The sequence below is a fragment of the Neophocaena asiaeorientalis genome, unplaced genomic scaffold (assembly GCF_003031525.2).
Source record: "Neophocaena asiaeorientalis asiaeorientalis breed wild unplaced genomic scaffold, Neophocaena_asiaeorientalis_V1.1 scaffold596, whole genome shotgun sequence".
Lineage (NCBI taxonomy): Eukaryota > Metazoa > Chordata > Mammalia > Artiodactyla > Phocoenidae > Neophocaena > Neophocaena asiaeorientalis.
Genome location: NW_020172108.1, coordinates 290,345 through 303,249, shown reverse-complemented (window position 1 = coordinate 303,249; position 12,905 = coordinate 290,345). Strand labels below are relative to the sequence as shown.

At 33.8% G+C, this 12,905-nt stretch overlaps 1 protein-coding gene across 1 annotated transcript in view; it reads right to left on the bottom strand.

Moving 5' to 3' along the window:
- The window catches only part of ZC2HC1A (zinc finger C2HC-type containing 1A), a 57,889-nt gene that overhangs the window by 22,531 nt on the left and 22,453 nt on the right, over nt 1-12,905 (bottom strand). The window contains exon 5 of the mRNA XM_024751631.1: nt 11,156-11,304. Within this exon, the coding sequence (XP_024607399.1) occupies nt 11,156-11,304 (149 nt within the window). The remainder of the gene's footprint in view (nt 1-11,155; nt 11,305-12,905) is intronic.

The window sequence follows — 12,905 nt, the reverse complement described above, 5'->3', positions numbered from 1 at the left end:
CACACACACACACACACACACACACACACACACACACACACACACACAAGTAACATGGACATTTGGCAGTATAATGCCAGAAACTGCAATTTCTTAAGCACTTGGCAACTAGAAAGCCTTCGATAACTGTCTGTCAAATGAACAAATGACTAGGAGACTCTGGAGATGAGCCATATAAATATACTGTTTCTTTGAAAACCTAAGGGGTATTTCTAGTTAGTGTCAGTCTCTCCTACTAAAATACCAATGCTAATGAAGACATTAGGCAAGATTTTAAAACTAACAATATGGAAAAAAAGACCTAACAAAGATTTGTCAAAATATTAGAGGCATGTCTACTAAAAATAGGGTCAATAAAATTGGATTAAGAAACAGGATTGGTGACCCACTCATACTGTGCTAATTACCAAAAACAGAGGAAAATGATTAGCATTAATAAAAGATACTGGTATAGCATATTACACATTGAGAGGTCAAATTTTAGGCAGGAAGGGCCCTGGCAGCATTATATACTGGTACTAGAAATTTTTAATCACATATTAGGAATTACTATTATTAATTAATGGCTTACAAACAGAAAAAGGCAGAATATTCCTTTCAAAAGGTGCTTTGTTTTTCCCCTCCGTAGAGACCTCCTACTATTTTACTCAATTTTTTGGTCAGATCTGAGATGACCAGAACCTAGCCCAACTTTATCTATCTCCTATAATATTTCCTATTACTTTCAACCAAAACTAGTCACGTTAGTTTCCTTACTGAATCCTCATACTACTCTGAATGCCTCTTGTTTAAAACATATTCATCTGTCTCTCAGTAACTTGCTGTTCCCCTGACCTAGATAATATGACTCCTTCCTTACTGACCTGTATTTTATCTATTCTACAACATCAAGCTGAAATTCTACTGGTAGGCTTTCAGGATGACTCTAGCTAGCAACCATTTTGTATAAATTTACTTTAATGATCAAAAGAACAAACTCTGATTTTATAGTTATACTCAATACATATTTCATTCGTCATATAAGTATTTGTTAGGTGATTATTTCCTGTGTTTTTATACAGATCACAAATCTAATAAATTGTGTAACATATTTATATTTACGAAGACTTTTTATTGAAACTGGAAAAAACTTAAAGAACGTGGAGGACGTTCATTTCTGATAAAATGGTAAAAGGTACTATTTGTACCAACCCTTCAACTAAAAAATTTTTAATGCTCAGGAAAGTATAAAAAATCATTTTAAAAGCACTGAATGTCAGATGAGAGGAAAAAGAACTGCCAGGCCAACACCATGTGAGATTGTAACAGGGTCTGGCCATCACATGGATTTGCTTTATGATTATGCATTACTAGATGGTACAGCAAACTAAAGCCAGTAATTTAATTTAATGTGTCTCCAGACTGGTAGATACCTGGAATAAACAAGTACAAATTTTCTCTGAAAAAGGCACTTCACAAGATTAATCCTCGAGAATAACATTTTAAGGGCAACAGCAGAAAATGGTCGATAATAATTACAAACATAATGACATAAGGAACCACAAATGAAAAAAGAAAGCAAGAACATATCCATAAAGGTCACATGATGTAACAATTATCAGACACATAACGTAAAAAAATTATGCTTACTACATTCAAAGATATAAAAGACAACTTTGAAAATATCAACAGGGAATTAGAAACTATAGAAAGTAACATAGAAAATTAGAAGAAGAAATTAAAAATAACAGATTACAAATTCAATGGTGGAGAAATGAAGCAGCTGTATAATCCTCCTATAGATAATCTATAATCCTCCTTATAGATACAGATATAATCCTCCTATAGATTTAAAAAAAGGATTTTAAGAGATTGGAAATCATCCAAAAGCAGTCCTTCTGGAAACTGTGTATCTCTGGGCTTAATTTCAGGAAACAAGAAAGAGAAGGGAAGCGGAAGGGAAGGGGAAAGGGGAGACAAGAAAAGGAAAATGAATACAGGAAAGCATGACCCATATTCAGCAAAAAAAGTCAACAGAAACTGAATTCAAGTGGGCACAGGTGTGTAAGACTTTGTAATTAAGAATTTCAAAACAGTTATTATAAATATGCTCAAAAAGTAAAGGAACATATACACAAGAATTAAAGGGAAATATGGTAACAGTGAATGAACAATATAGGGAATCTCAACAGAGAAATGAAGGTAAAATATACGCATTTTTTCAGATAACCAAAAACAGAGAATTCATTGCCAGCAGATCTGTACTATTAGAAGGCTAAAGAAACTTACTCGGGCTGAAGGAAAATGACTAAATATGGCAACAAAGATTTATAAAAAGAAATGAAGAGGTCTGGAAATTATAATATGTGAGTAAATATAAAATACAGAGTATATACATGTATGCATAAATATATACACAGTGTGTGTGCCTATATACGTATAAATATATGTTCACATATTATTTTCTCCTAATTTCTTTAAAAGACAGATTTTAAAGCAGTAAATATAACACTTATAACAATACGCATCAAGAGTATTGATGGCTTTATAATGCCTACAGAGTTTTACATATATACAACCACAGCACTAAGATGGGTGAGAGGTATATAAACGTATCAATAGACAGGGTTAAGTTAAAGATGCATTCTGTTATTCCTAGAGTAACAATTTTAAAAAATACAGAGACTTATGGCTAGAAAGCCAATAGAGAAAATAAAATGTCTTCTACTAAAACAAGAGAGGCAAGGAAGAAGTAACAGAGGAATAAAAACAAAAATAAAGAAAGACAAAATAGAAAATAGCAACATAGCAGACCTAAACACAAACATATCAATGATTACATTAAGTGTAAATGCCAAAACACTTCAACAAACAGGTTGAGGTTGTCAGATGGATTAAAGAAAACTATAGGCTGTCTACAGAAGATGCAAATCTACAAATTTAAGTTAAAGAATAGAAGGAAAATTAGGATAATTAAGCTGAAACAGCTATGTTATCGATGAAACAAATTTCAACACAAGGAATGTCATTAAAGACAAAAAAGGACACTCTATATGATAAAAGAATCAATAAATACAGAAGATATAACATTTGTAAATATAAAACACATTTAATAAGAGAAATTCAAAATACTTGAAGCAAAAACTGGCAAAATTAATGAGAGATAGAAAAGCTCACAATCATAAAGATTTTAACACATTTCTCTTAGTAACTGATGGAATAAAAAGAACATGGAAGATCTGAATGAAGCTACCAGCCACCTTACCTGACTGACATTTATAAAACTTTATACCCAACAACTGCAGAATACACTCTGCTTTTCATATGCCACAGAACATTCATTAAGAGACCACGTGCTAGGCAATTAAACAAATCCCAATAAGATAAAAATCTTACCAAGTATATTCTCAGACCAGAACAGAATTAAAACAACAACAACAAAACATCTAGAATAGCTCCAAACACAGTTGGCCCTCTGTATCCACGGGTTCTATATCCACTGGTTCCACATTTACAGGTTCCGAATCCATGGATTCAACTAACCACAGGTCAAAAAAAATTCCAACAAGTTCCAAAAAGCAAAACTTGAATTTGCCACATGCACACAACTATTTACATATCATTTATACTGTATTTACAACTATTTACATAGCATTTACATTGTATTAGATATTATAGGTAATCTAGAGATGATCTGATTAAAATATGTGGGAAGGATATAGGTTATATGCAAACACTATGCAATTTTACATTAGGGACTTATCCTTGGTGGGGCAGGGAGCGTGGGGTGGGGTGCCTGGAACCAGTCCTCCAAAGATACCAAGGGATGACTGTATCTGGAAGTAAATGACTCATATTTGACTAGACTTTGAGTAAAAGAAGTCACAAATTTAAAAATGTTTTGAACTGGGCTTCCCTGGTGGCGCAGTGGTTGTCTGCCTGCCAATGCAGGGGACATGGGTTTGAGCCCTGGTCTGGGAAGATCCCACATGCCGCGGAGGAACTAGGCTTGTGAGCCACAACTACTGAGCCTGCGCATCTGGAGCCTGTGCTCCACAACAAGAGAGGCCGTGATAGTGAGAGGCCCGTGCAACGCGATGAAGAGTGGCCCCCGCTTGCCGCAACTAGAGAAAGCCCTTGCACAGAAACGGAGACCCAACACAGCTAAAAATAAATAAATAAATATTTAAAAAAAAAAAATGTTTTGAACTGAATAAGAAAAAAAACACATTCAGATTTTTGAGATGTAACTAAAGCAATGCTAGAGCAATAAAACCAAAAGCTGTTTCTCTGAAAAGATATAATGAAATCAATAAATCTCTAAACAGAATAATCAAGGGAAAGAAACTAACCAGAGGGGAAAAAAAGAGAATACAAAATACCTGTATTAGGAATGAAAAAGAGGATATAACAACATATTTCTAGATTAAGAAGGTAACACCTTAGGTCAATAAATCCAATTACACAAATTACTTAAGAGATACAAATTGCCCAAACTGACACCAAGAAGAAATGAAAATCTGAACAGCTTTGTATCTACCCAAGAAAATGATGTAGATGAAAAGCTCTGAGAAAAAGAAAAACCCATACCTAGATGGCTTCACTGGTGAATTTTAGCAAACATACACAATAGGAATAATACCATTACTGTAAAAGTCTACAAAAAAAGAATTTACAAGCTCTTTCAGGAAATGGAGGAGGAAATAACTGTAAATCTATATGAGGCTAGCATTACCCTGATACCAAGACCAGCTAAAAACATCAAACGAAGAGAACTACACACCAATATTTCTCACAAGTATAGAGGCAATAATTCTAAATTTTAGCGTATCAAATCCAATAATTTATAGAAAGAGCAATAATTCATAACAAAATAGAATTTATTCATGGAATGCAAAGTTGGTTTATCTGAAAATAAATAAGTGCAATTCATCACATTAACAGAGTAACAGAAAAACTATGGTATTTCAATAGATAAACAGCGTTTGACAGAATGCAAAATGCATTCTTGGTTTAAAAAAGAACTCTCAGCAATTAGAAGAGAACTTTCTCAGCCTGACAAAGGGCATCAACAAAAATCCACAGCAATATCGTACTCAATGGTGAAAAACTGAATGGTTTTCACCTAAGAACAGGAAGAAAGCAACTCTCTTTCACAACTTTTACTCAACACTGGACTGAAAATTCTAGCTAGTGTAATAAATTATTACAGGGAGAAAAAGGCATAGAGATTGAAGAGGAGGTAGTAAAACTGTCCTTATTTACAGATGACATGATTGTGTACATAGAAAAACCCTATGATATCTACAGTAAGCTATTATAATTAATAAGTGAATTTAACAAAATAGTAGGGTGCAAGATTAGAAACAACGTCAAGATCAAACAAGATAAGGAAAACACTCTTGAAATAAATTTTGGTTTTCATCATAAGAAAAAAAATTAGGTAATCATGTATGATGATGGATGTTAACTAGACTTATTGTGGTGATCACTTTGTAATATAAACAAATATTGAGTCATTAGGTTGTACACCTGAAACTAATATAATGTTCTACATCAATTATATTCAATTAAAAAAAGAACACCTAAATAAGCAAGAAATATAACAAATTCATGGACTGGACAATTCAATATTAAGATGTTAACTTTCCCCAAATGATTTATATATTTAATGCAATTCCAATCAAGCACTAGTAGACTTTTGTAGAAATTAGCAAAACAAAAAAATTTATATAAAATGTAAACAACCTAGAATAACCAAAGTAATTTTAAAAAGAAAAAACAAGTTGAAGAATTTAGACTACATGATTTTACGGCTTATATGGTATAATATTTAGTATGGCAATAGTGTGGTATTGATAAAAGAACAGACATACAGATGAATGGAACAGAACAGTATGTCCTGAAATAGAACTAAAAATATACATTCAACTAATGATCAAACAAGGTACTTAGGCCAATTCATTGGGTAAAGAAGTCTTTTCAACAAATGGTGCCGAAACAACAGATTATCCATATAGAAAAAAATTAACAATTGCCCTTTACTTCACATCATACAAATATTAGCTTGAAATAATCCACAGATCTAAATGTAAGAGCTAAAACTATAAAATTTCTAGAAGATAAAGGAGAAAAATCTTTGCAAGCTTGGTAAGGGTAAAGATTCCTTAGAACCAAGAAGAAAAAAATATCATAAAAGAAATAATTTATAAATTAGACTTTATCAAAGTTTTAAGCTTTTGCTTTTCAAAAGCCATCCTTAAAAAAAAAAAGCCAAGACACAGAAGGGAAAAAAATATTGTTAATACACATTTGAGAAAAGACTGAGAATATTTAACACATGCTTTTATTCAATAAGAGAACCTAAAAAAGGACCAGAAAAACCTTCCAGATACTTCACAGAAAACACAAATGACCAATAAGAACACAAAATGAGGGCTTCCCTGGTGGCGCAGTGGTTGAGAGTCCGCCTGCCGATGCAGGGACACGGGTTTGTGCCCCGGTCTGGGAAGATCCCACGTGCTGTGGAGCGGCTGGGCCCATGAGCCATGGCCCCTGAGCCTGCGCGGCCGGAGCCTCTGCTCCACAGCAGGAGAGGCCACAGCAGTGAGAGGCCCGTGTACCGCAAAAAAAAAAAAAGAACACAAAATGATACTAAAACTATTGGTTTTCAAAGAAATGTAAATTAAAATCACAACAATACACCACCATACACTCACTACAACAGCTAAAATGAAAAAGACTGATAATATTGAGTATGGGAAAACCCAAGACAGTGAAGATATAAACTCAATCCCAGCTGATTCAATGCAATCCTAATCAAAAATCGAATACAGGTGAGTATGTATGTGCACATGTGTGCAATGACGTTAAAAAGATAATTTCAAATTTATGTGAAAATGCAAAGGACAAAAATTAGCTAAAACTACCTTAAAAAACAGAAGGTAGGAGAAAAAGTTCTACCAGATACCAAGATTTATAAAGCTAAGAACAAAGCCAGAGGTATCATGCTCCCCGCCTTCAGACTATAATATAAAGCTACAATAATCAAAATAGTATGGTACTGGCACAAAAATAAGACACCTAGCTCAATGGAACAGAATAGAGAGCCCAGAAATAAACCCATGCACCTATGGTCAATTAATCTACAACAGGGAAGCAAGAATATACAAGGGAGGGCTTCCCTGGTGGTGCAGTGGTTGAGAGTCCGCCTGCCGATGCGGGGGACGCGGGTTCGTGCCCTGGTCCGGGAAGATCCCACATGCCGCAGAGCGGCTAGGCCCATGAGCCATGGCCACTGAGCCTGCGCATCCGGACCCTGTGCTCCGCAACGGGAGAGGCCACAACAGTGAGAGGCCTGCATACCGCAACAACAACAAAAAAAAGAATATACAAGGGAGAAAAGACAGTCTGTTTAATTAAGTGGTGCTGAGAAAACTGGAAGGCTACATATAAAAGAATGATTATAACATTTCCTCAAACTATATACAAAGATAAACTCAGGATGGATTAAGGACCTAAATGTAAGACCAGAAAACATAAAATTCCTAGAAAACAGGCAGAACACTCTTTGACATAAGGCATAGCAATATTTTTTTTAGATATGCCTACTAAGGCAAAGGAAATAAATGAAAAAATAAGTGAATGGGACCTAATTAAACCTAAGAGCTTTTGCACCGCCAAGGGAAACCACTGACAAAACAAAAAGACTACCTACTGAGTGGGAGAAAATCATTTGCAAATGATGTGACTGATAAGGGATTAATATCCAAAATTTATAAACAGCTCATACAACTCAACATGAAGAAAACAAACAACCCAACTAAAAAATGGGCAGAAGAGCGCTTCCCTGGTGGCACAGTGGTTGAGAGCCTGCCTGCTGATGCAGGGGACACGGATTCGTGCCCTGGTCTGGGAAGATCCCACATGCCATGGAGTAGCTAGGCCCGTGAGCGGTGGACACTGAGCCTGCGTGTCCAGAGCCTGTGCTCTGCGATGGGAGAGGCCACAACAGTGAGAGGCCCACGTACCGCAAAAAATAAATAAATAAATAAATAAATAAATGGGCAGAAGACCTAAATAGACATTTTTCCAAAGAAGACAGAGATGGCCAACAGACACATGAAAAAATGCTCAACACAGCTAATTATCAGAGAACTGCAAACCAAAACTACAGTGAGGTATCACCTCACTCCAGTCAGAATGGCTAAAAGTCAAAAATAATAAATGCTGGAGAGAGTGGAGAAAAAGGAAACCTCCTACGCTGTTGGTGGGAATGTAAATTGGTAGAGCCACTATGGAGAACAGTATGGAGGTTCCTTAAAAAACTAAAAATAGAGTTACCATGTGATCCTGCAATTCCACTCCTGGGCATATATCTGGAAAAGATGAAAACTAATTCTAAAAGATATATGCACCCCAATGTTCACTGAAGCACTATTTACAATAGCCAAGACATGGAAGCAAACTAAATGTCCACTGACAGATGAATGGATAAAGAAGATGTGGTATATACATATATACACAATGAAATATTACTCATCCATTAAAAAGGAATTAAATATTGCCACTTGCAGCAACATAAATGGACCTAGAGAATATCATAGTAAGTGAAGTCAGAGAAAGACAAATACTGTATGATATCACTTACATGTGGAATCTAAAAAAAACAAACTAGTGAGTATAACAAAAAAACAGACTCACACATACAGAGAACAAACTAGTGGTTACCAGTGGAGTGAGAGAAGGTGGGAGGGGCAAAATACGCATAAGGGATTAAGAGATACAAACTACTATGTATAAAATAAATAAGCAACAAGGATATATTGTACAGCACAGGGAAATATAGCCATTATTATGTAATAAATTTAAATGAAGTATAATCTGTAAAAATACTGAATCACTATGCTATATACCTGAAACTAATATAATATTGTAAACCCACTATACTTCAATTAAAAAAAATTCATAAAGCTATAGTAAATAAAAATATTAATGTCGTCTGCAGACTATATAAAAAGGCAAAAATTGATTATATGTAAAGTCAAAATAGTGACTACTTCATGGGTGTTGGGGCCTAGGAGTGAGAGAACATTACATTCTGGGAGTGAAACACTAGTGGAGGCTTTTGTAAGACTAACAATATTGTATTTCTCAACTTTCTTGTGGTTATGTATGTATTTATGTTTTATGCTTTGTTTTCTATGTGTATAATTTACAAAGAAAATAACAGGAAAATTCTAAGAAAAATCTGAATAAAAATGTTGTAAAAAATAACAGCTTAGAGATATTTAAAATGTTAACTATGTTGATAACTTTTAAAATATATATAGTTCTCAAATTTTCCATAAAGAATAGGAATCCTTTTAATAATCAGAAAAATATTTATTAAAAATTGCATATCATCTTTCCAGACTTAAAACTTCATTACTTTAGAATAAGTAGGGTAAGAATCAATCAGAATACTGATTTGGAAATCAGAATATGATTTCCTATCAGAATATGATTAGGAAAATTCCTAAATCATAAAATACTTATCGTATTGCTTTAAACTCATAAGGTAACTCAGCCTAGCCTAATCTGATGAAAGACTACTGCAGGATCTAAATTATGCATGAGTTATTTCAAAATAATTTGTTCTTTTAAAATAACAAGACATGTAATTTAGCATACATTAGATGATATTTTTGGTTTCCTATGTCTTCATGGGTCTACTTTAATACAACCATGCCTAAATTTGATAAAATTCCTACTGAAGAATTATGACAGCTTAACTGAACGGTAGAACTTCTTGTTTTTACCTATAAAAACCTGATCGTCACTGTGTTTGTATCATTATTTTGATTAGAGCAGGGTCAAAAAGTGGGCTGTAATCAGGCCAGATTACAGCTGCTAAATATGACAAGGAAGCATTTAAGCGTGTTTAGGAAAAGTACTCTACTTAGTTTACTAATGTAGATCCAGTACCGGGTACAGTGTCTGGTTCAAAGAAAGTACTCAAAAACTTCCTGAATGAATACAGATGAGAAAATATGGGGTCAGACTGAAATAAATATATATGACTAGGCATGGTATCAGAACTGATAAAATTTAAGGTGGGAACTTAAAAACTACTTGGATTTTACATTTACAAATCATTTGGCACCAAGCTGTTGGAATACACACATTCTATTGTATTTCCTTTGCTCTACTATTTTATTCTTAAAACAAAACAAAATCCTATTGATGTTCTTAACTGTTCAAAAGATATACATTGCTTTCCATCTGTTTTGGAAATTCTTCTAAATGAGTTTTCTTCGCTATTCTTTCCCCACAATGATGATGGTAATAATGATATGCTCCATTTTCAATAATATTAACAAAAATTCAATAAGAGGATTCTCTCAAGGAGGTCTCAATTGCAATGTGGTCTTTTAATCCAATATTTTATTCATAAGTAACAAAAAAATAGATTTGATTATTTACTGTTTGCTAAGTTTACAGTACTAAAAAAAAGTTTACAAATGAAAGCTTTGTGAAAAATAAAATGTGCTTAAAAGTATGATATTGTCAAAGTTTTTATGTGACAATATGCTTAAAGAAAAACAACAGTAGTGTAAAAATAAATTTAATATAACAAAATCCTTATATGGTTTATGGTTCTCTAAGTGCTTTCACATACATCATTTCATTTGCTTCTCACTATAGTTATGTAGATTACCACTTCACAGATGAAGAAATGAAGGCTTACATACATTAATGTCATTTGTCTAAAAGTTCAAAAGTAGCAGTCTGGATGTAACCCCATGTTTTCATTTCCTCAAATGTGTTACTCATATATAACATGGAAACATTCACAACTTACATGATTTTCAAATGTGGATTTTTATTGCAATTTTCTCATTCATCTAACCCCTCTAGTTTCCTCTGAATCTGCTGCATCTATTATAAACTAATTTTCTCCCTTTTTTCCTAATACCTCTTTAAATCTGTATATTTTTAAGTCTTTACTAACTCAAGTCCACTTCAAATTTTGTTCTCAACTAGCCATTCAAATTTCTTACTAAATCCCTGAACAGTAATATATAAATTTTAGCAGGTGAGAAACTGTAGTTAAATGTGCTATAAAGAATAAACACAAAACTGTGAACTTAAAGTCATTTTCTCATTTATTTGTAGAAATGACCACAATGATTACCTGTGTCCGAGAAGTCGATTTTCCTTTGGTATCAGTAGAAAATTTGCCTTTATTACTAATACGTGCTGCCTGTTCTTTACAGAAATTTATATGTCTATCAGCTGCATTTTCATTAAATCTCCTCTGGCAATATGGACACTGAATATAGTCTAAAACAGAAAAAAGAAACAGATTAGTAACATAATACTTGAAATGGGACATAAAGAGCTATAAGTTAGTAACTCAAGACATATAACATAAATAACAACTGCTAAGCAAAAACTCTCACTTTCTTATAACCACCCAACCTGACTTATCTAAACTTAGTAAAGACATTTAAGAAAAGAAGTATGCTAGTATACGATAAACTACAATTTTCTCCCAGCTTAGAATCAAATTTGAGGGGAAAAAAAAGATAAATCGTCCCTACATAAAAATGAATAAGTAAAGGAAAAATGTTAATTATTTTTTGCTTCTATATTACCATATGTTTTCATCACAAATATATATTTTCATAAGGTAGACTAGGTTAAGTAGTTAATAACACATTACATTAAATAAAAATTTACATAAAATAAAAATTTTTAATTTGGGCTCCTCTGTTAAAATCTTTAATTTCGGGCTTCCCTGGTGGCGCAGTGGTTGACAGTCCGCCTGCCGATGCAGGAGACATGGGTTCGTGTCCCGGTCTGGGAAGATCCCACATGCCGCGGAGCGTCTAGGCCCGTGAGCCATGGCCGCTGAGCCTGCGCGTCCGGAGCCTGTGCTCCGCAATGGGAGAGGCCACAACAGTGAGAGGCCCGCGTACCGCAAAAAAAAAAAAAAAAAAAAAATCTTTAATTTCAATTAGAGGAAAGCTGTCAAGAAATAATTTAATAGACTTTATACAGTTTTATTTTCTCTTAGAGATCCCAACAGATGGAATAATAAAAATATATCTCCTAACATAATTAATTCAAATTTAAGAAACAGCAAATGTTGCAGATTATATATTCTCCCCAAATGCAATATATAGTACAAACAAAACTTCTCACAAAATAAATCTTAAAGTTATCCCAGAAAGAACCAAATTTTATAGCACTGTGAAAGATTTCAACTCTATAAGATACAGAGAAGAAATAAATATAACAACTTAGCAGTGTCAAAAAAATCTCAATTTATTTCAATAGGTTTACTTTTTGAGATGGAGTTTTTTGCCCTTTAGAATTTACACTCATCTGAATCTCAGAAATTTGTCCTGCTAACTAGTGAAATAGGTCTAAAATCTCTAATAACAAAGAAGTTGTTCTGTCAGGACTAAGAGATCAAAAAATTTCTGAAGTCCAAATTATCCTGAAGAACTGCCCCCCGCCCCCGCTCTGACTTAACATAAACATGGGAAATATAACTGTGTTGAATAAGATGCAACATACCAATACCTCTAAAACAAAGAGAGAATTCAACTTCATGGGGAAAATTAAGGTAGAAATAGAAGAGATGCAAACCCAAATGGAACATTCCAGAAATATAGCATTAAAGTTAATTACTAAGACTCAAACAGGAGTTGGCAAACAAGGGCCCATGGGCCAAATCCAGCCTGCCTGGTGCATGTTTCTGGAACACTGCCACATTCATTCATTTACATATTTTCTGTGGCTGATTTCTTGCAACAGTGGCAGAGTTGAGGAGTTGAAACAGACCTTATGGACTGCATAACCTAAGATATTAACTATTGGTCCTTTATAGAAATTGTTTATCAACCTCTCCTTATAAAGATCATACCTAACTTTCT